The 27,989-nt window shown below is 38.3% G+C and overlaps 1 protein-coding gene across 1 annotated transcript in view; it reads right to left on the bottom strand.

Annotated features, from left to right (window-relative positions):
• Positions 1 to 3,689: 3,689 nt before the first annotated feature.
• The window catches only part of p3h2 (prolyl 3-hydroxylase 2), a 108,894-nt gene continuing 84,594 nt past the window's right edge, over positions 3,690 to 27,989 (bottom strand). The window contains exons 9-15 of the mRNA XM_063012433.1: positions 26,395 to 26,522; positions 24,802 to 24,897; positions 23,632 to 23,782; positions 23,380 to 23,497; positions 11,513 to 11,588; positions 11,296 to 11,436; positions 3,690 to 6,609 (exon numbers count right to left, since the gene is read on the bottom strand). Of these exons, the coding sequence (XP_062868503.1) occupies positions 6,526 to 6,609; positions 11,296 to 11,436; positions 11,513 to 11,588; positions 23,380 to 23,497; positions 23,632 to 23,782; positions 24,802 to 24,897; positions 26,395 to 26,522 (794 nt within the window). The 3' untranslated portion in view covers positions 3,690 to 6,525. The remainder of the gene's footprint in view (positions 6,610 to 11,295; positions 11,437 to 11,512; positions 11,589 to 23,379; positions 23,498 to 23,631; positions 23,783 to 24,801; positions 24,898 to 26,394; positions 26,523 to 27,989) is intronic.

The following is a 27,989-nucleotide window of genomic DNA, read 5'->3' as shown; positions in this document are numbered from 1 at the left end:
AAAATAACTCAACACACAGCCATTAATGTCTAAATAGCTGGCAACATAAGTGAGTACACCCCACAGTGAACATGTCCAAATTGTGCCCAAATGTGTCGTTGTCCCTCCCTGGTGTCATGTGTCAAGGTCCCAGGTGTAAATGGGGAGCAGGGCTGTTAAATTTGGTGTTTTGGGTACAATTCTCTCATACTGGCCACTGGATATTCAACATGGCACCTCATGGCAAAGAACTCTCTGAGGATGTGAGAAATAGAATTGTTACTCTCCACAAAGATGGCCTGGGCTATAAGAAGATTGCTAACACCCTGAAACTGAGCTACAGCATGGTGGCCAAGGTCATACAGCGGTTTTCCAGGACAGGTTCCACTCGGAACAGGCTTCGCCAGGGTCGACCAAAGAAGTTGAGTCCACGTGTTCGGCGTCATATCCAGAGGTTGGCTTTAAAAAATAGACACATGAGTGCTGCCAGCATTGCTGCAGAGGTTGAAGACGTGGGAGGTCAGCCTGTCAGTGCTCAGACCATACGCCGCTCACTGCATCAACTCGGTCTGCATGGTCGTCATCCCAGAAGGAAGCTGACGCACAAGAAAGCCAGCAAACAGTTTGCTGAAGACAAGCAGTCCAAGAACATGGATTACTGGAATGCCCTGTGGTCTGACGAGACCAAGACAAACTTGTTTGGCTCAGATGGTGTCCAGCATGTGTGGCGGCGCCCTGGTGAGAAGTACCAAGACAACTGTATCTTGCCTACAGTCAAGCATGGTGGTGGTAGCATCATGGTCTTGGGCTGCATGAGTGTTGCTGGCACTGGGGAGCTGCAGTTCATTGAGGGAAACATGAATTCCAACATGTACTGTGACATTCTGAAACAGAGCATGATCCCCTCCCTTCGAAAACTGGGCCTCATGGCAGTTTTCCAACAGGATAACGACCCCAAACACAACCTCCAAGATGACAACTGCCTTGCTGAGGAAGCTGAAGGTAAAGGTGATGGACTAAACCCAATTGAGCACCTGTGGCGCATCCTCAAGTGGAAGGTGGAGGAGTTCAAGGTGTCTAACATCCACCAGCTCCGTGATGTCATCATGGAGGAGTGGAAGAGGATTCCAGTAGCAACCTGTGCAGCTCTGGTGAATTCCATGCCCAGGAGGGTTAAGGCAGTGCTGGATAATAATGGTGGTCACACAAAATATTGACACTTTGGGCACAATTTGGACACGTTCACTGTGGGGTGTACTCACTTATGTTGCCAGCCATTTGGACATTAATGGCTGTGTGTTGAGTTATTTTCAGAAGACAGTAAATCTACACTGCTATACAAGTTGTACACTGACTACTCTAAGTCATATCCAAGTTTTATTTCTATAGTGTTGTCCCATGAAAAGATATAATAAAATATTTGCAGAAATGTGAGGGGTGTACTTACTTTTGTGATACACTGTATATATATAGTATATATGCAACACAAATCTATATTTTTGTTTAATTTGACCATAGAACATGGTTCCAATTGGAGTCCCAGTACCAAATAGCAACTCCAGGTGATTATATTTGTGGTCATTCAGGAAAAGGCTTTCTCTGGCAAGCCTTTCAAATATTTGTTTAGTATAAACGTGGCACCTTATGATCAAGATGCTATTTTTGTAACTTTCCAACAGTGAGCTTTGTGGATTTTATTGCCTTTCTTACCATCTGCTTCACCATGCATAGGGGCTAAATGGACTTCTTGTTCGCTGTGGTAAATACTGGGATATATACAGTATATGATGTGTCACAGAGGTCAAATTATCATTATCTTTTTTTTTCAACATGAGCAAGTCAGGAGAACGTGGTTCAAAGGAGCGCTATACCGCAGGTACTTAATTCCTGCAGCAATAAGGGCTTTCAATAATAATATGTAATATGTCTCTTATAATTACACTTCACGTCTATGAAGTGCAATACAAAAAGTGCAATATGTAATATATTACAATAAGTGCAATATGTAATTTATTCTTCAAATTTTTAATGTATATATTATATTTTTTCACGATAATTTGTGTATATCACTGTTCTTAAAGGGAATTTTTTTTTAGAGTAAATAACTACACACTATGTGTGCAATATTTTTCACTTAGTTGTACTTTTTTCTGTTTTTTCCCCCGCCTGCTTTCATTTCTGCTGTAACAAGTTAATTTCCCCAAGGGGATCAATAAAGTCTTATCTTATCTTATCTCATCTCATCTCATCTTATAAATGGAAAAGTATCTTGACCTTCATGAGGTAATGTCTGAAAAAATGCCACTTGCCTGAAAATGCTTACAGTAAGAGCAATAATTAAACTTGATCAGTAAACTTAAACTGGATCATATAACTGGAATATTTATAGTATTATAGTCTCTCTCTCTCTTGACTTATGTAATGTTAAAAGCAAACCAATACATAGTTTAAACTGTATCACAAACATTAACCACATTAGTTTAGCACATTTCTGCCACCCTAATTTTCTGTCTTTGCCATTTTGTGACACTAGATTTAAATCATAATACATAATACAATAACAGACAATAAAGACACAAGGAAAGACAAACACAATTCATTGACATCTTATTTATCAAAGACAAAAGGTTATGCAACAACTTTATCACATAGGTGAAACATAACTGACACCTGAACCAACACCTGGTTGTGGGAACCTTAACCAGCAACCAAACATCAAGAGACCCATGTCTTTCAAAAGTTTAACTATTGAACTAATTTGTCAAGAAGATGTAATTTTGAGGAATTTTAGGCAAATGTCAAGTACAAAGAGAATTGAAGGACAGTGACAGTCTACAGGTTTGTTTAATAGAGTAAATAGAGACAACAGCAACAGTAGAATCAGTTTTAGTCAGCTTGCAGCAACGTTTAAGAGCAGAACGAAAACAGGTCAACCACATAGCAGGAAACAAAACTACATCACATTCATGTGAACATCAAACTAAGAGATCTACTGCATGTATTTCAGTGTATGACATGGACCAAACGGCCTCAGTGTTTAAGCCTCAATCTAAAATCCATAGAGGATTTTAAGCAAGGGATGTTTTGAAACATTAAAATAGTTAAGCAGATGCATTTAGTAGTTCAATACATTCTATTAATGTAAAAAAAAAAACTACATCTAGGATATGTAAATATTTTTAATACGCAACAAATCAATATTTTTTCTATATCTTTGTATTCGCCATCCATATAAGATGGAGAAGACTAAGTGCTAAGAAGACTAATTATGGCAAACGTGTTTTGTTAAAAACACGAGGATTTTTTTCCTGAATAAACTTACTTCAATTGAAGGTTGGAATTGTCTCATTTTTCAGTGTAAGTTTAAGCCAATTCATTTAAAAAATAAGATGCTTTATGCAAGCTTGCATTTTTAATACAGTTAAATTATCTCACATAATAATCTGAATTATTTAAGCCACATTAAACAAAACATTTATATTCATAATATTATATATAGTGTCACTCTAGTGACTTACATACAGTAATGTTGGAAGTAAACCAATCATTTAAGCTGCATCACAAACATTAACCACATTGTCATTAGTTTGGCACATAACAGAAATTTCCACCCTCTGATTATCTGTTTTTGGCGGTTTAGTAGACTAGTATTAGATCATAATACATAATACAATAAGAGACAATAAAGACATAAGGAAAGACAAACACAGTTCATGGACATCTTATTTATTAAAAACAAAAGGTTATGCAACACTTTAATCACATGCATAAAAAAATAACTAAACCAATATTTGGTTGTGGAACCTTTACAACAGCAACCAATAACTTCAGATCACTGCAGATTAGTATTTCATTTTGATGTGAAGGCATTTTGTCCCACTCCTCTTTAGCCACAGTAAAGAAATTTCAAGCATTAACTGTTCATTCAAGGTCCTGTCACATCATTTCAATGAATTTTAATCAAGAATTTGAATAAGACACTCCAAAACCTTACTTTTTGTTTCTGTTGAGTCATTTACGGGTTGACTTGACAATCCAGTTGCACTTTAGATCACTAATAACCAGACATACTCCGATTTACTGGTTGAGAGTAACATTTATTGTCAAGTTGGCAACAACAGACTGCAAAGTATCCCCACTACTATCACTACCATGTTTGACTGTTGATATGACGCTCCTATTGTAGAATGTTAGCATTACCCATGTCCCATGTCTCTTTTTGGAGACCCATGTCAAGAAGTCATTACTTTGAGGTATTTTTAGGCAAATTACTTTGTTTTAAGTTATTTTTTTCGGTTGAAAGATTATGGCTCTTACTGTGCCTTAGAAATAGCTTTGTAACTACTTTAAGCTGACGAACAAAGCATAGTCTGCTCTAATTAGGAAAAAGTTTTCTTTAATTAGTAATTTTGGATTCAACAGGACTGGCAGTACTTCAGTGTGTGCCTCCAGTCTCATTGAACCCAATTGGTTTTTGGTCTGTTGGTCCTGGATTCTGTAAAATTGCTTTGAGTCTATTGTAAAAAGCGCTATACAAATAAATTCACCTGATTACCTGAAGAAACTAAAAATGCAGTTTCTTTTATAATATTTAGCTTATAGCTTATATTACATAAACTACATAGTTTCAAGGACATTCATATAATTTAAATTGTGCATATGATTTAGTAAAATTTGTGAAGGAAATTGACAATGACACCTCTTCAAGCGGTCATGTGACAATGTGCCTAGATCATTAAGGTCATGAGTTTGTGAACAATAAAATGTTTTAAGGCATTTTGTTATTTTGCTTTTATATTTTTATATTTTTCAGTTCAGCTCTTTCTTTTATTGAGACTAACTATCTATCATTTTCTGTTTTGGGTTGAATCATCATTAATATGCTGGCATCAATGGTGAACATGCACAAAACAGTTTATCTGAACAGAAATCATTGATTACATGGCTTGTATGTGTAAAAAACTTGTTGTCATCTAATATCTGTTCAAGGATTTTAAAACATTAATTTATGCATGTATAATAAATTTTATGCTTCTAGATTGTTAAGCCAGACACAAGGTATTACAGTGTTTTATTTTTGCATAGTTGAGAGCAAAAGGTTGCACACTCACTGTTTAAGTAAAAAAAAAAAAACGATTTACCTAACAAAATAAATGAATAAATACAAATAAGAAAATGTAAAAAATACAGGTACAGGGGGAATTCTATCTAAAAAGATCCAAAAGCTGACCAAAGGATACGCAAATAGGTTGAAATGAGTTATGAGGCCACATGGGTGGGAAAGTAAGGGAAAGTTGGCTCATTTTGTAAAATGCAATAAATGTAATTTAAAACTTTTCTTGAGTCTTTATTTAACTAACAAAAGTACAAAAGAAGACAAAAGAAGACGATGATTTCACCGACCAACTTGTTAAAAAATTGGTAAACAAATAAATGTAATCCTGCGAAAAGCATGTTTACCACTGTGTTACATCACCTATTTCTATTTATTACATTTCTCACTTATCACTCAAAATCTCACTTAAGCTGACATGTACTTACTTACTAACACATTATTCAGTTCTTGCAAAAAAAAAACAGGGTTTCAGCAGATTAATGTTCTTGGACTGCTGAACTATGGAAGCACTTCTGTAAGTCGCTCTGGATAAGAGCGTCTGCTAAATGCCAAAAATGTAAATGTAAATGTAAACTCATGATTTGCTGGTCAGTCAGGTTTTTTTCAGTTTAATAGCAGTGGGTTAGTGTCCACTCTGCAGTGTGTTACTACATTGTGCCCAGTGATTCTGGGGAACTCGAACCCACCACGGAAAGGAGATTTTTTCACTATATCTTAACACACGATAAAAACAGAATTACAAAACATTAGTTATAACTTAGATAATAAATGCCTTGTTATAAGTTTTGCAACAGGAATTAGCTTTACAAGCAAAGTACCATTTTTTTTTTACAACGTGCATGATTTCATTGTATATGCCCTTTTAAAAGAACAGTGCAAATGGCAAAAAACTGCCTACAAAGAGAAAAATGGCCACCAAGTGCCACAATTTGCTTGAAATCATGTGAAACAAAAATAAATAACAAAATTATTTTAAAAAAGTTCCTAATAATAAATGCTGACATGGCAGAGCATACCAGAGATTCAAGTCAGTGTTGTAAACAGTTATCTACATCCATGAAACAAGTGAACCATTAGTTTGAAACAATAAATAAAAAAATAGTGCTCTATATATTATCTGATAAAAAGAATAAAACACATGGGTGACTATTATCAACACATTCAGTAAGCACAAACTCATGTGCACATATTTTACATTGTAGATTATACTATACAGTGTATTTCACTATCCATGATGGACTTACAGGTAGAAGTGTGTGATTTCCAAAAATCTATGCTTTGGAATATCTAAAACACAGCAAAATAACCCTGACGTACAGTATATGATTTTCTCAAATAACACAACTTTACATGTAACAGTGAAATATAATTATTTTCTGATCACATGAAAATATAATAAATTATTAAGTTTTTATCCCTCTGGTTCTTGGCTATAGCTCATCTTTTGCGTTGATGTGAGCCCATCCATGCTGGTTTTCAAGAGCCTCAATCACCTCATCAGCTTGAAGCCGCTCCTACACAAAATGTTCCAACAGAACAAGAAGTTGAATAAAATACAATACAATTACCTTTTTAAAAATGTAATAAAAACAAAATAATCATTTGCTAATTCTAGATCTTATTTAGGTGACAAAAGTACAAAGAAACGATTATCGTTTTTACTGACCAACTTAACTGTATTTGGTAAATATATATATAAAAAAAATATTTTATACCTGCAACAAACGGTTTGTTAACATGCTGTTACATCAACTTTCCTATTGATTACACTTTTGAATTGTTTAGGAACTGAGGATACTAACTGTTGCAGTTTTGCAAGTGGAATTGCTATTGCTTGCCTAATACAGGACTTCAGCTGCTCAACTGTCTGTGGACTCCATAGTTTGATTCACAAAATTTGGTAGCTAAATGTAAGATATGTGACAGACTGCTAAAATTTAAGATCTGCACTTGTAAATTAGATAAACTGTTAAGCAGTGGATTCATTTTGATTTTCACCAAACTCCAAGCATGCCAGTTGCTAGCACACACCTGGGCATTGTACTCATGCCAGATCTGACTCTTTGGCTGTCCCCAACCGGCAGTTCTAGTTTCTCAAGTGGCCCCTTGCAAAATTTAATTGCCCACCCCTATGCTAGCAGCAACATGAGTAGTATACCACTTGACAATACGATTTTTTTAATGACGGACAGACAGAAACCCCCCAACCTGCCATATTTACAAGAAATGTTTTCATATGTTGGAGTGAAAGATTCTTTGTATCAGATGAAGTGCCTCTTATGTTTACCCAAAGATACAGAAATATCAGCATTTCAGAACAGAATTCCTCATCCAACCTCAGGAAACACGCTGATGTAAGTTAGGAATGATTAACAAAGTAATCATAGTTTCCAACAATCAACTAAATTTGCTGGAATTGATTTAGTGCAAAACTCTTGAAGATGTGTCCATCATTTTAAAAAATTCACCTGCCGACAAATTTTTCTTCAGGTAACTTCTGTATTACACCAGCAGAGAACAGATTCATGGTATTCAGGAAAATAAAAGTGGCATACGTTTTGTTAAACACTCTTGAGTTTTGCTTCAAATTAATTCTGCCAAAATTCAGTGGGTATAGTGATTATGGTAGATCTATAACTTGAATGTACAACCCAAATCAGAAAAAAGTAGGGACAGTATAGAAAATGCAAATAAAAAAAGACGCGACGTTTTTTACATGGACTCTTATTTAATTGCAGATATGAACCCAAGATATTTCATGTTTTGTCTGGTCAACTTAATTTCAACTGTTTATATACAGTGTATCACAAAAGTGAGTACACCCCTCACATTTCTGCAGATATTTAAGTATATCTTTTCATGGGACAACACTGACAAAATGACACTTTGACACAATGAAAAGTAGTCTGTGTGCAGCTTATATAACAGTGTAAATTTATTCTTCCCTCAAAATAACTCAATATACAGCCATTAATGTCTAAACCACTGGCAACAAAAGTGAGTACACCCCTTAGTGAAAGTTCCTGAAGTGTCAATATTTTGTGTGGCCACCATTATTTCCCAGAACTGCCTTAACTCTCCTGGGCATGGAGTTTACCAGAGCTTCACAGGTTGCCACTGGAATGCTTTTCCACTCCTCCATGACGACATCACGGAGCTGGCGGATATTCGAGACTTTGCGCTCCTCCACCTTCCGCTTGAGGATGCCCCAAAGATGTTCTATTGGGTTTAGGTCTGGAGACATGCTTGGCCAGTCCATCACCTTTACCCTCAGCCTCTTCAATAAAGCAGTGGTCGTCTTAGAGGTGTGTTTGGGGTCATTATCATGCTGGAACACTGCCCTGCGACCCAGTTTCCGGAGGGAGGGGATCATGCTCTGCTTCAGTATTTCACAGTACATATTGGAGTTCATGTGTCCCTCAATGAAATGTAACTCCCCAACACCTGCTGCACTCATGCAGCCCCAGACCATGGCATTCCCACCACCTTGCTTGACTGTAGGCATGACACACTTATCTTTGTACTCCTCACCTGATTGCCGCCACACATGCTTGAGACCATCTGAACCAAACAAATTAATCTTGGTCTCATCAGACCATAGGACATGGTTCCAGTAATCCATGTCCTTTGTTGACATGTCTTCAGCAAACTGTTTGCGGGCTTTCTTGTGTAGAGACTTCAGAAGAGGCTTCCTTCTGGGGTGACAGCCATGCAGACCAATTTGATGTAGTGTGCGGCGTATGATCTGAGCACTGACAGGCTGACCCCCCACCTTTTCAATCTCTGCAGCAATGCTGACAGCACTCCTGCGCCTATCTTTCAAAGACAGCAGTTGGATGTGACGCTGAGCACGTGCACTCAGCTTCTTTGGACGACCAACGCGAGGTCTGTTCTGAGTGGACCCTGCTCTTTTAAAATGCTGGATGATCTTGGCCACTGTGCTGCAGCTCAGTTTCAGGGTGTTGGCAATCTTCTTGTAGCCTTGGCCATCTTCATGTAGCGCAACAATTCGTCTTTTAAGATCCTCAGAGAGTTCTTTGCCATGAGGTGCCATGTTGGAACTTTCAGTGACCAGTATGAGAGAGTGTGAGAGCTGTACTACTAAATTGAACACACCTGCTCCCTATGCACACCTGAGACCTAGTAACACTAACAAATCACATGACATTTTGGAGGGAAAATGACAAGCAGTGCTCAATTTGGACATTTAGGGGTGTAGTCTCTTAGGGGTGTACTCACTTTTGTTGCCGGTGGTTTAGACATTAATGGCTGTATATTGAGTTATTTTGAGGGAAGAATAAATTTACACTGTTATATAAGCTGCACACAGACTACTTTTCATTGTGTCAAAGTGTCATTTTGTCAGTGTTGTCCCATGAAAAGATATACTTAAATATCTGCAGAAATGTGAGGGGTGTATTCACTTTTGTGATACACTGTACATATATACATGCTTTTTAAGTCAACAACACAATCCAAAAAAGTTGGGACAGGCAAAAAAACTAAATAATGACCTGATGTCAACAGGTGATTGTAATAATAATTTGGCACAAATCATGTTCAGAGGGAAGGAAGAAAATGTATTTTGTTCCATAAATTCTTTTGTTGAGAGGACCTCGTTTTTCTGTAGGTATAAGTTAACCTACCATTGTTAAGGTGGTTTACAGGCTTAATAAAACAATCTTCAATTTTTTCAAAATTCTAACCACTTACATTTTTATTAACAGCATTTAATTGTGCTTCTACTTTTAATACTTAAGTACATTAAACATCAGAAACGTTACAATTTTTACTCAAGTAATAGTCTAAGAGGTGACTAACTTCTGTCAAAGTAAATTTCTGGTAATATATTTGTACTATTACTCAAGTATTGCTTTCAGGTACTTTATTCACCACTGGGTGTAGCATGGTCTTGCCATAATAACCATGGACTTACTCTAAAAAAAGACACGACACCTTGGTGGCAGCATATGACTCCCTAAATCACGCTATTGTAACGTGGTGTAGAGACTTTTTATCTCAACTGTAGGTGTGGAAAGCTGGTAGAGACATACACAAACTAATTAATTAAAGCAAAAGGTGACTCGATGATGTATTACAACTGGACACCTGAACACCTTAATCAATACTAAACTGGTTAATTTTGTTAACAGACATGGACATAAAAAAGCACATGTAAAGATTACACACTAATTGAATACAATTTAAGAATATGGTTGCCGGGTCTTCAGATTTTTATTCTATTTTCCTCTCAATCTAGACATATTCAACTCCCAGACTGTAACTTCCTCAGCTGTTGCAGACTTCCTCCCAGACCGAGGAGAGCCACAGATCATCACATGCCCTGCTGAACACATGTACAGTCACAGACCATTACTATGCATGATATCAATTATCTCTTGTGCAAGTGCTCTCGACCATACAGCAGAGGATGTAATTGCAACAGCAATAAGGATCTTCGACCGTTCCCTACCCCAGGGCACCAGTCAATCATGTATTGTGTGGGCGCATGGCCAGTCAGTGCCATTGCTGAGATTTAAATTCCAGAGCTCCAGATTTCCGAGGTGGTAGGCAAGCACATTAGACAGCTGTTTCACCCAAATGCCCTTCATATTTTTAGCATAAATTTTGCTACTAACTTAGTTCCCCAGTTTGGGTCTGGAAATGCTTCTCCTGAGACATAGATGGAATTTTGCAATCCAACTTGTAAATCCAAGTGATTTGTCAAAAAGTCAAAATGCACACAGAATAAGAATTTGCCTGACAGACAACTACAGTAACTCATGCTGTTGTTCATGTACAACAAGTTTATTTGATGACCTAATTCATGGGCTTATTAACCAGCCCTTTTATTTTGTGTTCCAAAACTGAAAAAAGTCCCTCATGCATGCATGTTTAGGTGTATTTTAAAGGTGGTAATATTATTAGAATAATACTAATTATTATTATTATTATTGATTATGATAATAGTAAAAATAAAATAATAATAATTATTATTATTATATAAAAGTATCATATGTAGCAACTTAGAAGCTCCATGTAAAAACTATGTCTACTTATTAGAAATTACCAAATAACTAAACAAGCACATTCTTAATAAAACTTTACAAATTTACATTTACTTACTAAATGTCACATGCTGTGAAACGAATTGAATTAAGAAAAAAAAGAAACAAAAAAACCCCCAAATAACTGCTTACTAGCTCTCGGTAAAGTGGATCTAGGGTGAACCACAGGGCCACTGCACATCTCTGCCCCTTTGTGACAGCACGCACGCCATGTGGGTTCTCACCACCTGAGGAAAAACTCACCAGTCGTCCACACCTTGGCTTTACTGAGGCCTTTAAAAGAAAATTCTGTTATTACAAACAGACAAAAACTGTAAGCATGCTAATCCACATTTTATGACTTTCATACCGTTATAGTTTTGGCATCCATTTCAGTGAAAATAAACTCGCCACCGTCAAAATCCCCATTCAGATACAGCAGAGCACTGAAAAACATAATATCTTACTGAGAAATGTAAATCAGAATCAGATTTATTGGCCAAGTATGTGGATACACACAAGGAATTTGTTTCCAGCTGATGGTATCTCTCTAGTATTAATACGGTGTACAAGCAATGAATGTATACATTAAACATTAAACACAAAAATATACAAACTGTAAGACTATATACAGGCAATATACACATATGTAATTTAGCAGCATGTGGAATATTTACAAAAACAGTAAAGTGCACAGCATGTAGGATGAGTACTACAGTGTAGTCAATTGGCAGCAGGTGAATATTGTTGCGCTTAGGTCTGTATTGTCAGTCATTTATTTGTTTAGGAGGGAGATGTCCTGTGGAAAGAAACTGCTCTTGAATCTGGTGGTTTTGGTGTGGATGGACCTATAGCGCCTGCCGGAGGGGAGGGGTTGAATGCAGCTATGGCCAGGGTGTGAGGAGTCAGTAATAATTTTCTCTGCTTGTTTCTTTGTCCTTGAAGAGTTCAAGTCCTGGAGAGAGGGCAGAGAAGCACCAATGATTTTTTCAGCTGACTTTACCAGTCGCTGCAGTCTGTTCCTGTGTTGTACTGTAGCTGCTCCAGACCAGACTGTGATGGAAGTGCACAGAACTGATTCGATGGCCGCAGTGTAGAACTGTCTTAGCAGCTCCTGTGGCAGACCCAGCTTTCTCCTTTTCCACAGGAAGAACATTCTCTGTTGGGCTTTCTTGAGAATGGAGTTGATGTTATACTCCCACTTCAGGTCCTGGGAAATGATAGTCCCCAAAAACTTGAAGGACTCCACAGTTGATACAGGACTGCTGGAGATTGTGAGTGGGAGCAGTGCTGGTGAGTGTCTCCTGAAGTCCACTGTCATCTCTAGTCTTGAGCGTCTTAAGCTCCAGGTTGTTCTGACTGCACCAGTGCACCAGTTGGTCGACCTCTCGCCGGTAAGCAGATTAGTCTCCGTCGCGAATCAGACCAATGATTGTAGTATCATCTGCAAACTTCAAGAGTTTAACAGATGGGTCACTGGAGATGCAGTAGTGCATTAGTGTAGAGCGAAAAGAGCAGTGGTGAGATAACACTTCCCTGAGGAGTACCAGTACTGACTGTCCGAATGTGAGAAGTGACTTCTCCTAGCTTCACCTGTTGTGTTCTGCCCATCAAGAAGCTGGTAATCCACTGACACAAGGCAGGGGGCACAGTGAGCTGAGAGAGTTTGTAGGAGAGAATTCCAGGGATGACAGTGTTGAAAGCTGAGCTGAAGTCCACAGACAGGATCCTTACATAAGTCCCACGGCAGTCGAGGTGTTGCAGGACGTAGTGAAGGCCCATGTTGATTGCATCCATCATGACCTGTTAGCCCTATATGCAAACTGCAGTGGGTCCAGTAGGTGTTCAGTGATTTCCTTCAGATGGGCTAGCACCAATCGTTCAAAGGACTTCATGACTACTGATGTCAAAGCTACCGGTCTGTATTCATTCAGTCCAGTTATGGACTGATATGGACTGATATTAAAATGTCTTTGAATAGTCACAACAGTAAAAACAACAGTTTGAGAAAGGTCCTGTGCACAGTGTATGATCCATTCACAAATGGATATGGAAAAAATGACTGGCTTACACAGAGCCTTAACCTCAATCCCACTCTACACTACTGGGATTAATTATAACTGCCACATGTAGCCCCTTGGTCATGTTCCAGGCAGGTAAAGCAGAGAGTGGAATTAACTTTACATTAATGCCTTATGGGTTTGGATGTAAGGTTTAGCAAGCACACAGTGAATAAACATGATGTTTGAGCATCTATTAGCATAGCCAAGTTACCAGGGCTTAATAAATTAAACTCAAACTAAGACACACAATTGCACCGCCATATCCAAGCCTACATATTCCACTTAGATATTTTTCATTCTTATATTCATACCTACGGTATGTACATATATATCGATTATAATCTATATTATTATTATAACTATTATACTCATCCATACCTATATGATATTATATCTTTTATATCCCATATACACAGTATAAAAATATATACAGTGGCAAGAAAAAGTATGTGAACCTTTTGGAATTTAATGGTTTTCTGCATTAATTTGTCAGAAAATGTGATTTGATCCTCATCCAAGTCAAGCGTATTGACAAATATAGTGTGCCTAAAATAATAACACAAAAAAATTCTGATCATTCATGTCTTCATTGAGAACAACCATAAAAACCTCATAGTGCTGGTGGATAAAGTATGTGAACCCTTGAGTTAATGATCTCAAAAAAGCTAATTGGAGTCAGGTGTTAGCATACCTGGAGTCTTGTTAAGAAAATGAGTTTGGAGGTGTGGACTAGAGCTACTTTGACTGATAAAAACCACTCAGACTTTTTGAGTTTGGTCCACACAAGAAGGATACACGTATGTGAGCCATGCCTCGCCAAAAAGAGCTTTCAGAGGATCTACGATCAAAAATTGTTGATTTACATAAAGCTGGAAAGGGTTACAAAGTGATTTCAAAGACTTGAAATTCACCAGTCTACAGTAAGGCAAACATTCTACAAATGGAGACAATTTGGGACTGTGGCTACTCTGCCAAGAAGTGGGTGCCCAGTCAAAATAACCCCAAGAGCACAACGGAGACTCATCAATGAGGTAAAGAAACAACCCCGAGTGACAGCCAAAGATTTGAAGGCGTCATTGGTACAGGCTAACATCTGTGTTCATGAGTCTACAGTCCGTAAAACCTTTAACAAGCAGGGTGTCTATGGCAGGACACCATGAAGGAAGCCGCTGCTTACTAAAAAGAACATTGCTGCATGCCTGAAGTTTGCAAAAGAGCACATTGACACTCCACAACGGTACTGGCAAAATGTTTTGTGGACAGATGAAACTAAGATTGAACTATTTGGAAAGAATACGCAGCGCTACATCTGGCGTAAAAAAGGCACTGCACATCACCATGAAAATATCATCCCAACCGTAAAGTATGGTGGAGGGAACATCATGATTTGGGCCTGCTTTGCTGCATCAGGGCCTGGCCAGCTTAAAACCATTGAGGAGAAGATGAATTCCCATGTGTATCAAAAAATTCTACAGGATAATGTGAGAGTGTCTGTATGTCAGCTGAAACTCTGTAGAAGTTGGGTGATGCAACAGGACAATGACCCAAAACACTGGAGCAAGTCCACAACAGAATGGCTTATGAAAAACAAAATCCGCCTTTCGCAGTGGCCAAGTCAGAGCCCAGATCTCAACCCTATAGAAATGCTATGGATTGACTTGAAGAGAGCCATACACATGAGGCGTCCAAGGAACATGACGGAGCTAAAGCAGTTCTGCCAGGAAGAATGGGCTAAAATTCCTCCTGAACTATGTGCAGGTCTGATCCACAGCTACAGGAAGTGCCTGGTTGAGGTTATTGCTGCCAAGGGGGTGGCCAGCCAGCTAATAATTCCAAGGGTTCACTTACTTTTTCCACTACCATTTTAAATGTTGAATGAGTGTATTCAATAAATTGTTTTTTTGTGTTATTATTTTAGGCACATTATACAGTGGGGTCAAAAAGTATTTAGTCAGCCACTGATTGTGCAGGTTCTCCTACTTAGAAAGATGAGAGAGGTCTGTAATTTTCATCATAGGTACACTTTAACTATGAGAGACAAAATGAGAAATAAAATCCAGGAAATCACATTGTAGGATTTTTAAAGAATTTATTTGTAAATTATGGTGGAAAATAAGTATTTGGTCAATAACAAAAGTTCAACTCAATACTTTGTAACATAACCTTTGTTGGCAATGACAGAGGTCAAATGTTTCCTGTAAGTCTTCACCAGGTTTGCACACACTGTAGCTGGTATTTTGGCCCATTCCTCCATGCAGATCTCCTCTAGAGCAGTGATGTTTTGGGGCTGTCGCTGGGCAACACGGACTCCACAAATTTTCTATGGGGTTGAGGTCTGGAGACTGGCTAGGCCACTCCAGGACCTTGAAATGCTTTTTACGGAGCCACTCCTTCGTTGCCCGAGCGGTGTGTTTGGGATCATTGTCATGCTGGAAGACCCAGCCACGTTCTATCTTCAATGCTCTCACTGATGGAAGGAGGTTTTGGCTTAAAATCTCATGATACATGTTCATTCTTCCCTTAACACGGATCAGTCGTCCTGTCCCCTTTGCAGAAAAACAGCCCCAAAGCATGATGTTTCCACCCCCATGCTTCATAGTAGGTATGGTGTTCTTTGGTTCTTCTTCTTCCTCCAAACACAACGAGTTGAGTTTTTACCAAAAAGTTCCATTTTGGTTTCATCTGACCACATGATATTCTCCCAATCCTCTTCTGGATCATCCATATGCTCTCTGGCAAACTTCAGATGGGCCTGGAGATGTACTGGCTTAAGCAGGGGGACACGCCTGGCACTGCAGGATTTGAGTCCCTCTCGGCGTAGTGTGTTACTGATGGTAGCCTTTGTACTTTGGTCCCAGCTCTCTGCAGGTCATTCATCAGGTCCCTCCGTGTAGTTCTAGGATTTTTGCTCACCATTCTCATGATCATTTTGACCCCACGGGATGAGATCTTGACCCCAAGGGAGATTATCAATGGTCTTGTATGTCTTCCATTTTCTTACAATTGCTCCCACAGTTGATTTATTCACACCAACCTGCTTGCCTATTGTAGATTCACTCTTCCCAGGCTGGTGCAGGTCTACAATTTTCTTCCTGGTGTCCCTCGACAGCTCTTTGGTCTTGGCCATGGTTGAGTTTGGAGTGGACAGGTTTCTTTTATACAGATAACGAGGTCAAACAAGTGCCATTAATACAGGTAACGAGTGGAGGACAGAAGAGCTTCTTAAAGAAGAAGTTACAGGTCTGTGAGAGCCAGAAATCGTTTTGTTTGTTATTGACCAAATACTTAATTTCCACCATAATTTACAAATAAATTCTTTAAAAATCCTACAATGTGATTTCCTGGATTTTTTTTCTCATTTTGTTTCTCATAGTTGAAGTGTACCTATGATGAAAATTACAGTCCTTTCTCCTCTTTCTAAGTAGTAGAACCTGCACAATCAGTGGCTGACTAAATACTTTTTGACCCCACTGTATTTGTCAATACGCTTGACTTGGATGAGGATCAGATCACATTTTCTGACAAATTAATGCAGAAAACCATAAAATTCCAAAAGGTTCACATATTTTTTCTTGCCATTGTGTGTATATATATATATATATATATATATATATATATATATATATATATATATATATATATATATATACAGTGTATCACAAAAGTGAGTACACCCCTCACATTTCTGCAGATATTTAAGTATATCTTTTCATGGGACAACACTGACAAAATGACACTTTGACACAATGAAAAGTAGTCTGTGTGCAGCTTATATAACAGTGTAAATTTATTCTTCCCTCAAAATAACTCAATATACAGCCATTAATGTCTAAACCACCGGCAACAAAAGTGAGTACACCCCTAAGAGACTACACCCCTAAATGTCCAAATTGAGCACTGCTTGTCATTTTCCCTCCAAAATGTCATGTGATTTGTTAGTGTTACTAGGTCTCAGGTGTGCATAGGGAGCAGGTGTGTTCAATTTAGTAGTACAGCTCTCACACTCTCTCATACTGGTCACTGAAAGTTCCAACATGGCACCTCATGGCAAAGAACTCTCTGAGGATCTTAAAAGACGAATTGTTGCGCTACATGAAGATGGCCAAGGCTACAAGAAGATTGCCAACACCCTGAAACTAAGCTGCAGCACAGTGGCCAAGATCATCCAGCGTTTTAAAAGAGCAGGGTCCACTCAGAACAGACCTCGCGTTGGTCGTCCAAAGAAGCTGAGTGCACGTGCTCAGCGTCACATCCAACTGCTGTCTTTGAAAGATAGGCGCAGGAGTGCTGTCAGCATTGCTGCAGAGATTGAAAAGGTGGGGGGTCAGCCTGTCAGTGCTCAGACCATACGCCGCACACTACATCAAATTGGTCTGCATGGCTGTCACCCCAGAAGGAAGCCTCTTCTGAAGTCTCTACACAAGAAAGCCCGCAAACAGTTTGCTGAAGACATGTCAACAAAGGACATGGATTACTGGAACCATGTCCTATGGTCTGATGAGACCAAGATTAATTTGTTTGGTTCAGATGGTCTCAAGCATGTGTGGCGGCAATCAGGTGAGGAGTACAAAGATAAGTGTGTCATGCCTACAGTCAAGCATGGTGGTGGGAATGCCATGGTCTGGGGCTGCATGAGTGCAGCAGGTGTTGGGGAGTTACATTTCATTGAGGGACACATGAACTCCAATATGTACTGTGAAATACTGAAGCAGAGCATGATCACCTCCCTCCGGAAACTGGGTCGCAGGGCAGTGTTCCAGCATAATAATGACCCCAAACACACCTCTAAGACGACCACTGCTTTATTGAAGAGGCTGAGGGTAAAGGTGATGGACTGGCCAAGCATGTCTCCAGACCTAAACCCAATAGAACATCTTTGGGGCATCCTCAAGCGGAAGGTGGAGGAGCGCAAAGTCTCGAATATCCGCCAGCTCCGTGATGTCGTCATGGAGGAGTGGAAAAGCATTCCAGTGGCAACCTGTGAAGCTCTGGTAAACTCCATGCCCAGGAGAGTTAAGGCAGTTCTGGGAAATAATGGTGGCCACACAAAATATTGACACTTCAGGAACTTTCACTAAGGGGTGTACTCACTTTTGTTGCCGGTGGTTTAGACATTAATGGCTGTATATTGAGTTATTTTGAGGGAAGAATAAATTTACACTGTTATATAAGCTGCACACAGACTACTTTTCATTGTGTCAAAGTGTCATTTTGTCAGTGTTGTCCCATGAAAAGATATACTTAAATATCTGCAGAAATGTGAGGGGTGTACTCACTTTTGTGATACACTGTATATATACGTATATATATATATATATATACGTATATATATATATATATATATATATATATATATATATATATACAACCCCTGGCAAAAATTATGGAATCACCACTCTTGGAAGATGTTCTTTCAATTGTTTAATTTTGTAGAAAAAAAATAAATCACAGACATGCCACAAAACTATCATTTCTCAAACTGTCAACCCTCTGGCATTAAGAAACAATAAAAAAAGAAACAAATATAATAGTTGTGGTCAGTCACAATTGCTTTTTTTTAGATCAAGTAGAGGAAAAAAATATGGAATCACTCAAATCTGAGGAAAAAATTATGGAATCATTAGAAAACACTGCACCATTATTACTTTGTTGCACCACCTCTGGCTTTTATAATGGTTTAAACTCTCTGAGGCATGGAGTTAACTAATGACAAACAGTATTCTTCATCAATCTGCCTTCAACTGTCTCTTGCTGTTGCCAGATCAGCTTTGCAGGTTGAAACCTTGTCATTGACCATTTTCTTCAATTTCCACCAGAGATTTTCAAATGGATTGAGATCCGGACTGTTTGCAGGCCATGCCATTGACATTATATGTTTTCTTGAAGGAAAGTTTTCACGTCCTTTGCCCTATGGCAAGATGCATTATCATCTTGAAAAATGAAGTCATCATCACCAAACATCCTTTCAACTGATGGAATAAGAAAAGCGTCCAAAATTTCAATGTGGACTTTGGCATTTATTGAAGACCATCTCCCCTGTGCCTTTACCCGACATGCAGGCCCATATCATCAACAACTGTGGAAATTAACATGTTTTCTTTAGGCAGTTATCTTCATAAATTTCATTGGACAGACACCAAACAAAAGTTCCAGCATCATCACCTTGCCCAGTGCAGATTCGCGATTCATCACTGAAGATCACTTTTATCCAGTCACCCACAGTCCACGATTGCTTTTCTTTAGCCTACTTTAACCTTGTTCTTTTCTTTTTAGGTGTTAATGATGGCTTTTGTTTGGCTTTTCTGTATGTAAATCCCATTTCTTTTAGGTGATTTCTTACAGTTCAGTCACAGACATTGACTCCACTTTCCGGCCACTTGTTTCTCATTTGTTTTGTTGTGCATTTTCTGTTTTCAAGACATATTGCTTTAAGTTTTCTATCTTGATGCTTTGATGTCGTGGTCTACCAGTATGCTTCCCTTTTACAACCTTCCCATTTTGTTTGTACTTGGTCCAGATTTTAAACACAGCTTACTGGGAACAACCAACATCTTTTGTGACATTCCACAATGATTTATCTTCTTGAAGGAGTTTTATAATCCTCTCATTTGTTTCAACTGACATATCTTGTGTTGGAACCATGATTCATGACAATCTGCTTTGTGCAACAGCTCTCCGAGGTGTAAGCACTCTTTTTAAACTTAAGAATAATTAGCAAATCTAATCTGCTGCAGATGTTTTGTTTTTAAACTGCAAATTACAGAGTGATTCCATAATTTTTTCCTCAGATTTGTGTGATTCCATATTTTTTTCCTCTACTTGATCTAAAAAAAGCAATTGTGACTGACCACAACTATAAGAAACAATAAAAAAAAGAAACAAATATAATAGTTGTGGTCAGTCACAATTGCTTTTTTTAGATCAAGTAGAGGAAAAAAATATGGAATCACACAAATCTGAGGAAAAAATTATGGAATCACTCTGTAATTTGCAGTTTAAAAACAAAACATCTGCAGCAGATTAGATTTGCTAATTATTCTTAAGTTTAAAAAGAGTGCTTACACCTCGGAGAGCTGTTGCACAAAGCAGATTGTCATGAATCATGGTTCCAACACAAGATATGTCAGTTGAAACAAATGAGAGGATTATAAAACTCCTTCAAGAAGATAAATCATTGTGGAATGTCGCAAAAGATGTTGGTTGTTCCCAGTAAGCTGTGTTTAAAATCTGGACCAAGTACAAACAAAATGGGAAGGTTGTAAAAGGGAAGCATACTGGTAGACCAAGACATCAAAGCATCAAGATAGAAAACTTAAAGCAATATGTCTTGAAAACAGAAAATGCACAACAAAACAAATGAGAAACAAGTGGCCGGAAAGTGGAGTCAATGTCTGTGACTGAACTGTAAGAAATCACCTAAAAGAAATGGGATTTACATACAGAAAAGCCAAACAAAAGCCATCATTAACACCTAAAAAGAAAAGAACAAGGTTAAAGTAGGCTAAAGAAAAGCAATCGTGGACTGTGGGTGACTGGATAAAAGTGATCTTCAGTGATGAATCGCGAATCTGCACTGGGCAAGGTGATGATGCTGGAACTTTTGTTTGGTGTCTGTCCAATGAAATTTATGAAGATAACTGCCTAAAGAAAACATGTTAATTTCCACAGTTGTTGATGATATGGGCCTGCATGTCGGGTAAAGGCACAGGGGAGATGGTCTTCAATAAATGCCAAAGTCCACATTGAAATTTTGGACGCTTTTCTTATTCCATCAGTTGAAAGGATGTTTGGTGATGATGACTTCATTTTTCAAGATGATAATGCATCTTGCCATAGGGCAAAGGACGTGAAAACTTTCCTTCAAGAAAACATATAATGTCAATGGCATGGCCTGCAAACAGTCCGGATCTCAATCCATTTGAAAATCTCTGGTGGAAATTGAAGAAAATGGTCAATGACAAGGTTTCAACCTGCAAAGCTGATCTGGCAACAGCAAGAGACAGTTGAAGGCAGATTGATGAAGAATACTGTTTGTCATCAGTTAACTCCATGCCTCAGAGAGTTTAAACCATTATAAAAGCCAGAGGTGGTGCAACAAAGTAATAATGGTGCAGTGTTTTCTAATGATTCCATAATTTTTTCCTCAGATTTGAGTGATTCCATATTTTTTTCCTCTACTTGATCTAAAAAAAGCAATTGTGACTGGCCACAACTATTATATTTGTTTCTTTTTTTATTGTTTCTTAATGCCAGAGGGTTGACAGTTTGAAAAATGATAGTTTTGTGGCATGTCTGTGATTTATTTTTTTTCTACAACATTAAACAATTGACAGAACATCTTCCAAGAGTGGTGATTCCATAATTTTTGCCAGGGGTTGTATATACAGTGTATCACAAAAGTGAGTACACCCCTAACATTTCTGCAAATATTTCATTATATCTTTTCATGGGACAACACTATAGACATGAAACTTGGATATAACTTAGAGTAGTCAGTGTACAGCTTGTATAGCAGTGTAGATTTACTGTCTTCTGAAAATAACTCAACACACAGCCATTAATGTCCAAATAGCTGGCAACATAAGTGAGTACACCCCACAGTGAACATGTCCAAATTGTGTCCAAATTGTGCCCAAATGTGTCGTTGTCCCTCCCTGGTGTCATGTGTCAAGGTCCCAGGTGTGAATGGGGAGCAGGGCTGTTAAATTTGGTGTTTTGGGTACAATTCTCTCATACTGGCCACTGGATATTCAACATGGCACCTCATGGCAAAGAACTCTCTGAGGATGTGAGAAATAGAATTGTTGCTCTCCACAAAGATGGCCTGGGCTATAAGAAGATTGCTAACACCCTGAAACTGAGCTACAGCATGGTGGCCAAGGTCATACAGCGGTTTTCCAGGACAGGTTCCACTCGGAACAGGCTTCGCCAGGGTCGACCAAAGAAGTTGAGTCCACGTGTTCGGCGTCATATCCAGAGGTTGGCTTTAAAAAAAGCATTGCTGCAGAGGTTGAAGACGTGGGAGGTCAGCCTGTCAGTGCTCAGACCATACGCCGCACACTGCATCAACTCGGTCTGCATGGTCGTCATCCCAGAAGAAAGCTGACGCACAAGAAAGCCCGCAAACAGTTTGCTGAAGACAAGCAGTCCAAGAACATGGATTACTGGAATGCCCTGTGGTCTGACGAGACCAAGATAAACTTGTTTGGCTCAGATGGTGTCCAGCATGTGTGGCGGCGCCCTGGTGAGAAGTACCAAGGCAACTGTATCTTGCCTACAGTCAAGCATGGTGGTGGTAGCATCATGGTCTTGGGCTGCATGAGTGTTGCTGGCACTGGGGAGCTGCAGTTCATTGAGGGAAACATGAATTCCAACATGTACTGTGACATTCTGAAACAGAGCATGATCCCCTCCCTTCGAAAACTGGGCCTCATGGCAGTTTTCCAACAGGATAACGACCCCAAACACAACCTCCAAGATGACAACTGCCTTGCTGAGGAAGCTGAAGGTAAAGGTGATGGACTAAACCCAATTGAGCACCTGTGGCGCATCCTCAAGTGGAAGGTGGAGGAGTTCAAGGTGTCTAACATCCACCAGCTCCGTGATGTCATCATGGAGGAGTGGAAGAGGATTCCAGTAGCACCTGTGCAGCTCTGGTGAATTCCATGCCCAGGAGGGTTAAGGAAGTGCTGGATAATAATGGTGGTCACACAAAATATTGACACTTTGGGCACAATTTGGACATGTTCACTGTGGGGTGTACTCACTTATGTTGCCAGCCATTTAGACATTAATGGCTGTGTGTTGAGTTATTTTCAGAAGACAGTAAATCTACACTGCTATACAAGTTGTACACTGACTACTCTAAGTTACATCCAAGTTTCATGTCTATAGTGTTGTCCCATGAAAAGATATAATGAAATATTTGCAGAAATGTGAGGGGTGTACTCACTTTTGTGATACACTGTATATACAGTATATATGAATAAAACAATGTACAGTATATTATTGCTCCTATCATATATTTATACCTATTCATCTTTATTATTCCTATATTTATACTTATATATCTGTTTCTGCTCCTACTGCTCCTATTATTATTATTATTATTATTATTATTATTATTATTATTATTATTATCTATCACCAGCACTCACTTTAAAATTGAAAGTACCTGAAGTCCCTAAAAGTGTAAGCTGGAGGCTCTTTCCAGCATTCATTGGCATCAGGATCTAGTAAACAGTTATCAGCATGGATTGGATGGCTGAGGTCATTCCTGTACTCCTGTTGACCTAATGGAAAATACATAAAGTCAAAACAAACTCCCAGTAGTCATATATTCTAGTAATATCAGGAAAATAAGACGAGAATCAATGCATTTCTAATGACCATAATTAAAATTCAAGAAGTAATTTTTGTAGCATACCTTTTACTGCTGTTCTACACACTAGATGTGTGTATGAAAAATAAAGAGTGGAGTTCAGCATGAAGTATGACTCAACTATCTTTCTGGCCTTTTCACTAACATCATAAAAGAGTCGAGCACTTTGCAAAGGAACACGTCCTTCATAACCATACTGCAAATCACAAAACAGTCATTAGCATATAGGTTGACCATTTAACAGTTAATTACTAACAACCAAAACATTGCTTAATCATTTACAGTTAAGGATAGAAAAAAAACATGTAAAACACTTCTTCAAAAGTAAGGTGTTTCATTTAATAAGACTGAATATATGGGTTGTAGGTGTCCTTCCCTATAAAGACTCAGAAAGCCTGTGTCTGCTCTTCTCGACAAAGACCTGTTTAGGTAAATCATACTCTGATAAAAATTACAATTATGCCTGAAATGTTTTTTCTATTTTATTTATGCATTTTCTCCCATTTTAGCGTAGTCAATTAGTCTTCTGCTGCTGGGGGATCCCTGATTGCAGTCGAGGTGGGTATATTGCTGCTCACGCCTCCTTCGACCCTCATGCAGCCCTTAGCGGAACCCTTTTTCACCCATTTCTGTGCATTCTGCACAGGTTTCTCTCGATCTGCTAATCAGGGTCCTTACACAGCGTTTAAAGACCTGCTAGATGGCGTCCAGCTGACCGGTGGCAACATTAAGTTTCGAACCGAGGAGTTAAGAATCTCGGCGCTGGTGTGCTAGCTAAATATCCCGCTGTGCCACCTGGGCGCCAAAATGGTATTTTTTTATTCAGAAAAAATTGGGGAAATTCAGTATAGTTGTAAATGGAGAATCAGTTTGCATTTACAATTAAAATAAGGATACCAATACATCACTAAAAGCTTGAAATAAGCAAGTCCTTGACATAATGATTTAAATGAACCATTAAAAATGCTGTGACATGACCTGAATAGGGCAGTCCATGCACAAAAATTTTTTTTATTTACCACTATAAATGTTGATTAGGAGTTATAATAAATGTTATTGCTGCTAAAGAGTTTCACAATGCTTTTAGCCTGGCCTAGGATTGACCAATCCATGTGTTTACTAAGGTCATAACAATATGCATTTAATTTAGACAAAATGTTTTAATTTTTTTAGCAGCTGTATGTCATAGGAAGAAAAAAAAAAAATCTAGTTTACCTGCAAAGTTTTAAGCACAGTTGCCCCTTCAAATTTTTCATTTGGTGTGTGAGGAGAAGTCCTCCCTCTATAGCCATCTCCAGCCATGGCTGTAGCCTGAAAGCAAATTTAAAAAAAAAATCAACAATTTCTAAAATAAAATATTAACTTAGTGGACCTGGTTTAAACATTTGTTTTGCTCACCAATAGCATGACCAAAGTATTCAGACATCCCCAACTGCATGCTTGCACAGACACACTAACAGTCACCTAACTGAGCAAAAGTATTCACACCCCTACCAACTGCAAGCTTGAATGCACACACACTCACCAACCTCATGCTTGCACAGACACACAGTAACCTGCATGACCAAAAGCATTTGGATGCCACCAACTGCATGACAAAAAATATTCAGATGCCACCGAGTTGTTGCTTGCACAGACACATACAGTCACCTGAAACACTTGTTTTAAATGTAAGGAGGCGGACACACACATTGCACTTTTACACTTAAGCGTATTGTTTTGTTCCTGTTCAATACTGTTAAGAGGAAAAAGCAGAAATGGTTGAAGAGCTGAAATTAATGGGCTTGAACGATGGACAAGTAATTAAATAGTTGAAGATGTTAAAGTATCAAGTGGCAAATCTACAAAGGAAATTAATTCATGTGCAAACCTGATTAACTCCACAAGGACTGAACTCGGAGGTGAGTTCCTAAAGTTCCTGAAGCTTTGCCACAGCAATGAGAGTGCTAAATGATATATTTGTATATGTATATAGATTTGTATTTGTGTATAATAATCACATCTCTATAGCATTATGTTGCATAATATATGTTCAGTATTATGTTCAGTTCTTGCACAACTGTTGTCACTTTTGCACACTTGGTTCATTTCAAATTGCTTCTATTTTTTTTTTTTATAAATATGTATAAATATATATTTTGGCCGAGCAGTCACAAAAGCATTTCACTGCCAGTTGTACTGTGTATGACTATGTGTGTGACAAATAAACCTTGATTTGATTTGAACTGTGGACCTTTAGAAATTGTAAAACCCAATAAGCCACTTACTAACAGCAAACAACCAATATCCAACACTGAATCAATTACATTTCTCTAATCCAAAACCATCTTTGTTACTCAAAGACTGAGCCTTTTGTAGATACTGCTTTTGTTCCAAATCATGATAGCAATCACCTGTGGAGAACACCTGTTTAAAATCACACCATTACTTTTTTACATTATTATTTGTACATTGTCCACATTATTATTATTGTTGTTGTTGCTGCTGATGTTTTTTATTTGCATTTTCCATACTGTCCCAACTTTTTCTGATTTGGAATTTAAGTTATAAGACATTATGAGTGTCTGTTTGGAATTGGTATATTAATTTCCAAAAACAAAAGTGGGTTTAAGCATTTTCCCTCATTGCACCAGGTTTATTTTCTTCATATGAATTGAGCCTTCAACCTAGCAGGCACAAAAGAGCTTAGGAATACTAGTTGACATTTACTGTGTTGCAAAGTTAATGCAAGCATGAACAAAGTAATTACAGGTTTAAGTAAGACACACAGTGAGTCCACATGTGTGGGTGTGATTAAAAAATACTTACATGTGCCAGTTGCGTCAGCTCAGCACACTCATTTTCAGAAATAACATCATCTAAAAGAACCCTCTGAGTTCCGTTAAGGGCAAATGAGTTTTGCACCAGGTGAACGTTGTCATACACCAAAGAGCCTCCTGTGTCATCACACACACACACACACACACACAGACACAAAAACACACACACAAATACACACACACACACAATTCCAAAATGTATAAATTAAAATGCCTCCCATGTACTCCTCTCAACCAAAATATCATCCAGCAAACCACAAGTTTGTCCGATTTTTATCTAAGTCACAATTATAGACAACCACAATCTAAACTAATGACACACCAACAGTCGAACTGTCTTTTATTGAGCACAATATCTAAACATCCACAGTGATTGGAGGAAAAGTGAATTTAATACCATGTAGTTCCCCATGTAGCTGCATTCACCTCACCAAATATTTTTTGTAGCTGCAAAAAGATTTTCACAATGTTGAGGAATTTTGATCCATTCCTCCCTGCAAATGTGTTTTAGTTTATCAATATTTCTGAGATGACTTGTGTGCACAATCCACTTCAGTTCATGCCACATCAAGTTCAGGACTTGGCCATTCCAAAACACAAATCGCTTTTCCCAACCATTCTTTACTTCAGGGTTTCTCAAACCCTGGGAGAAGGAAAAAATGGGTCACAAAGAAAAGTAATTATAATTAAATAAACTTGTACGTGAACGCCCCCTAGTGGAGGTTTTATGTTACATGTTGTATGGAGAGAGTAAGATGCATTGTGTTGCCTGGGTCGAGTAAAAATCATAAACAAAATGTGGGTCGCTTAAAAAAGTTTGAAAAACACTGCTGTAGTTGACTTTAGTTGTGCTTTGGGTCAGTGTCTGCATCACTCAATGTCTGTTCAGTCTAAGGTCATGGGCCACTGTCCTTAAATTCTTCTAGAAAATACTTTGATACGCCATTGAATTTTACTGTTCCTTCAGTGATTGTAAGGTGTCCAGGCTCCAGGGCAATAAAGCAGCCCCAAACCATGATGATCTTTACACTAAGCTTCACACTTGGGAAGCTGAATTGAAACACATATCAGTCACTTACTATTTCTCACTGCACTGTGGATGTTTAATCAAAGTGCTCAATAAAAAAAAAACATGAAAAGTAAAACTGTTATTAGTTTAGTTTTGTTGGGGGCTTAAGTTTATTAAACAATTTATTTAATAGTAGTGAGTACTTCAGAATTTACAGTAGCAAATGTTTAATGTTAATAACTTAACAAAAAGCACAGAGACTGACAGCTAACAGCTAGTTAGCATTGCAGGATTTAGCCATGGGTAGAAAGCTGAGGAACTTTAGTATTAAGTATTACCTACGTAAAATCACAGTTGATAGTCTGACTATGTAGCAGTTCCAGTGGTTCTGGGGACCTTCATTTTCAATGTTGCTTATTAGGCATTTAACAGGAAGTGTTAACGGAGTGGACAACCTAAATGCTGCTCACATTTTTAGATCATTCTTAAATGCTAAACTTTATTGTGTAAGGTGGAGTATGCTTTAGGCAAAAGTAGAAAACTCCCTGTACGTTCTATTACCATTTAATAATTTG

The sequence above is a fragment of the Trichomycterus rosablanca genome, chromosome 17 (genome assembly GCF_030014385.1).
Source record: "Trichomycterus rosablanca isolate fTriRos1 chromosome 17, fTriRos1.hap1, whole genome shotgun sequence".
NCBI lineage: Eukaryota > Metazoa > Chordata > Actinopteri > Siluriformes > Trichomycteridae > Trichomycterus > Trichomycterus rosablanca.
Note: the sequence above shows the minus strand (reverse complement) of the source record. Positions and strands in the feature narration are given on the sequence as shown.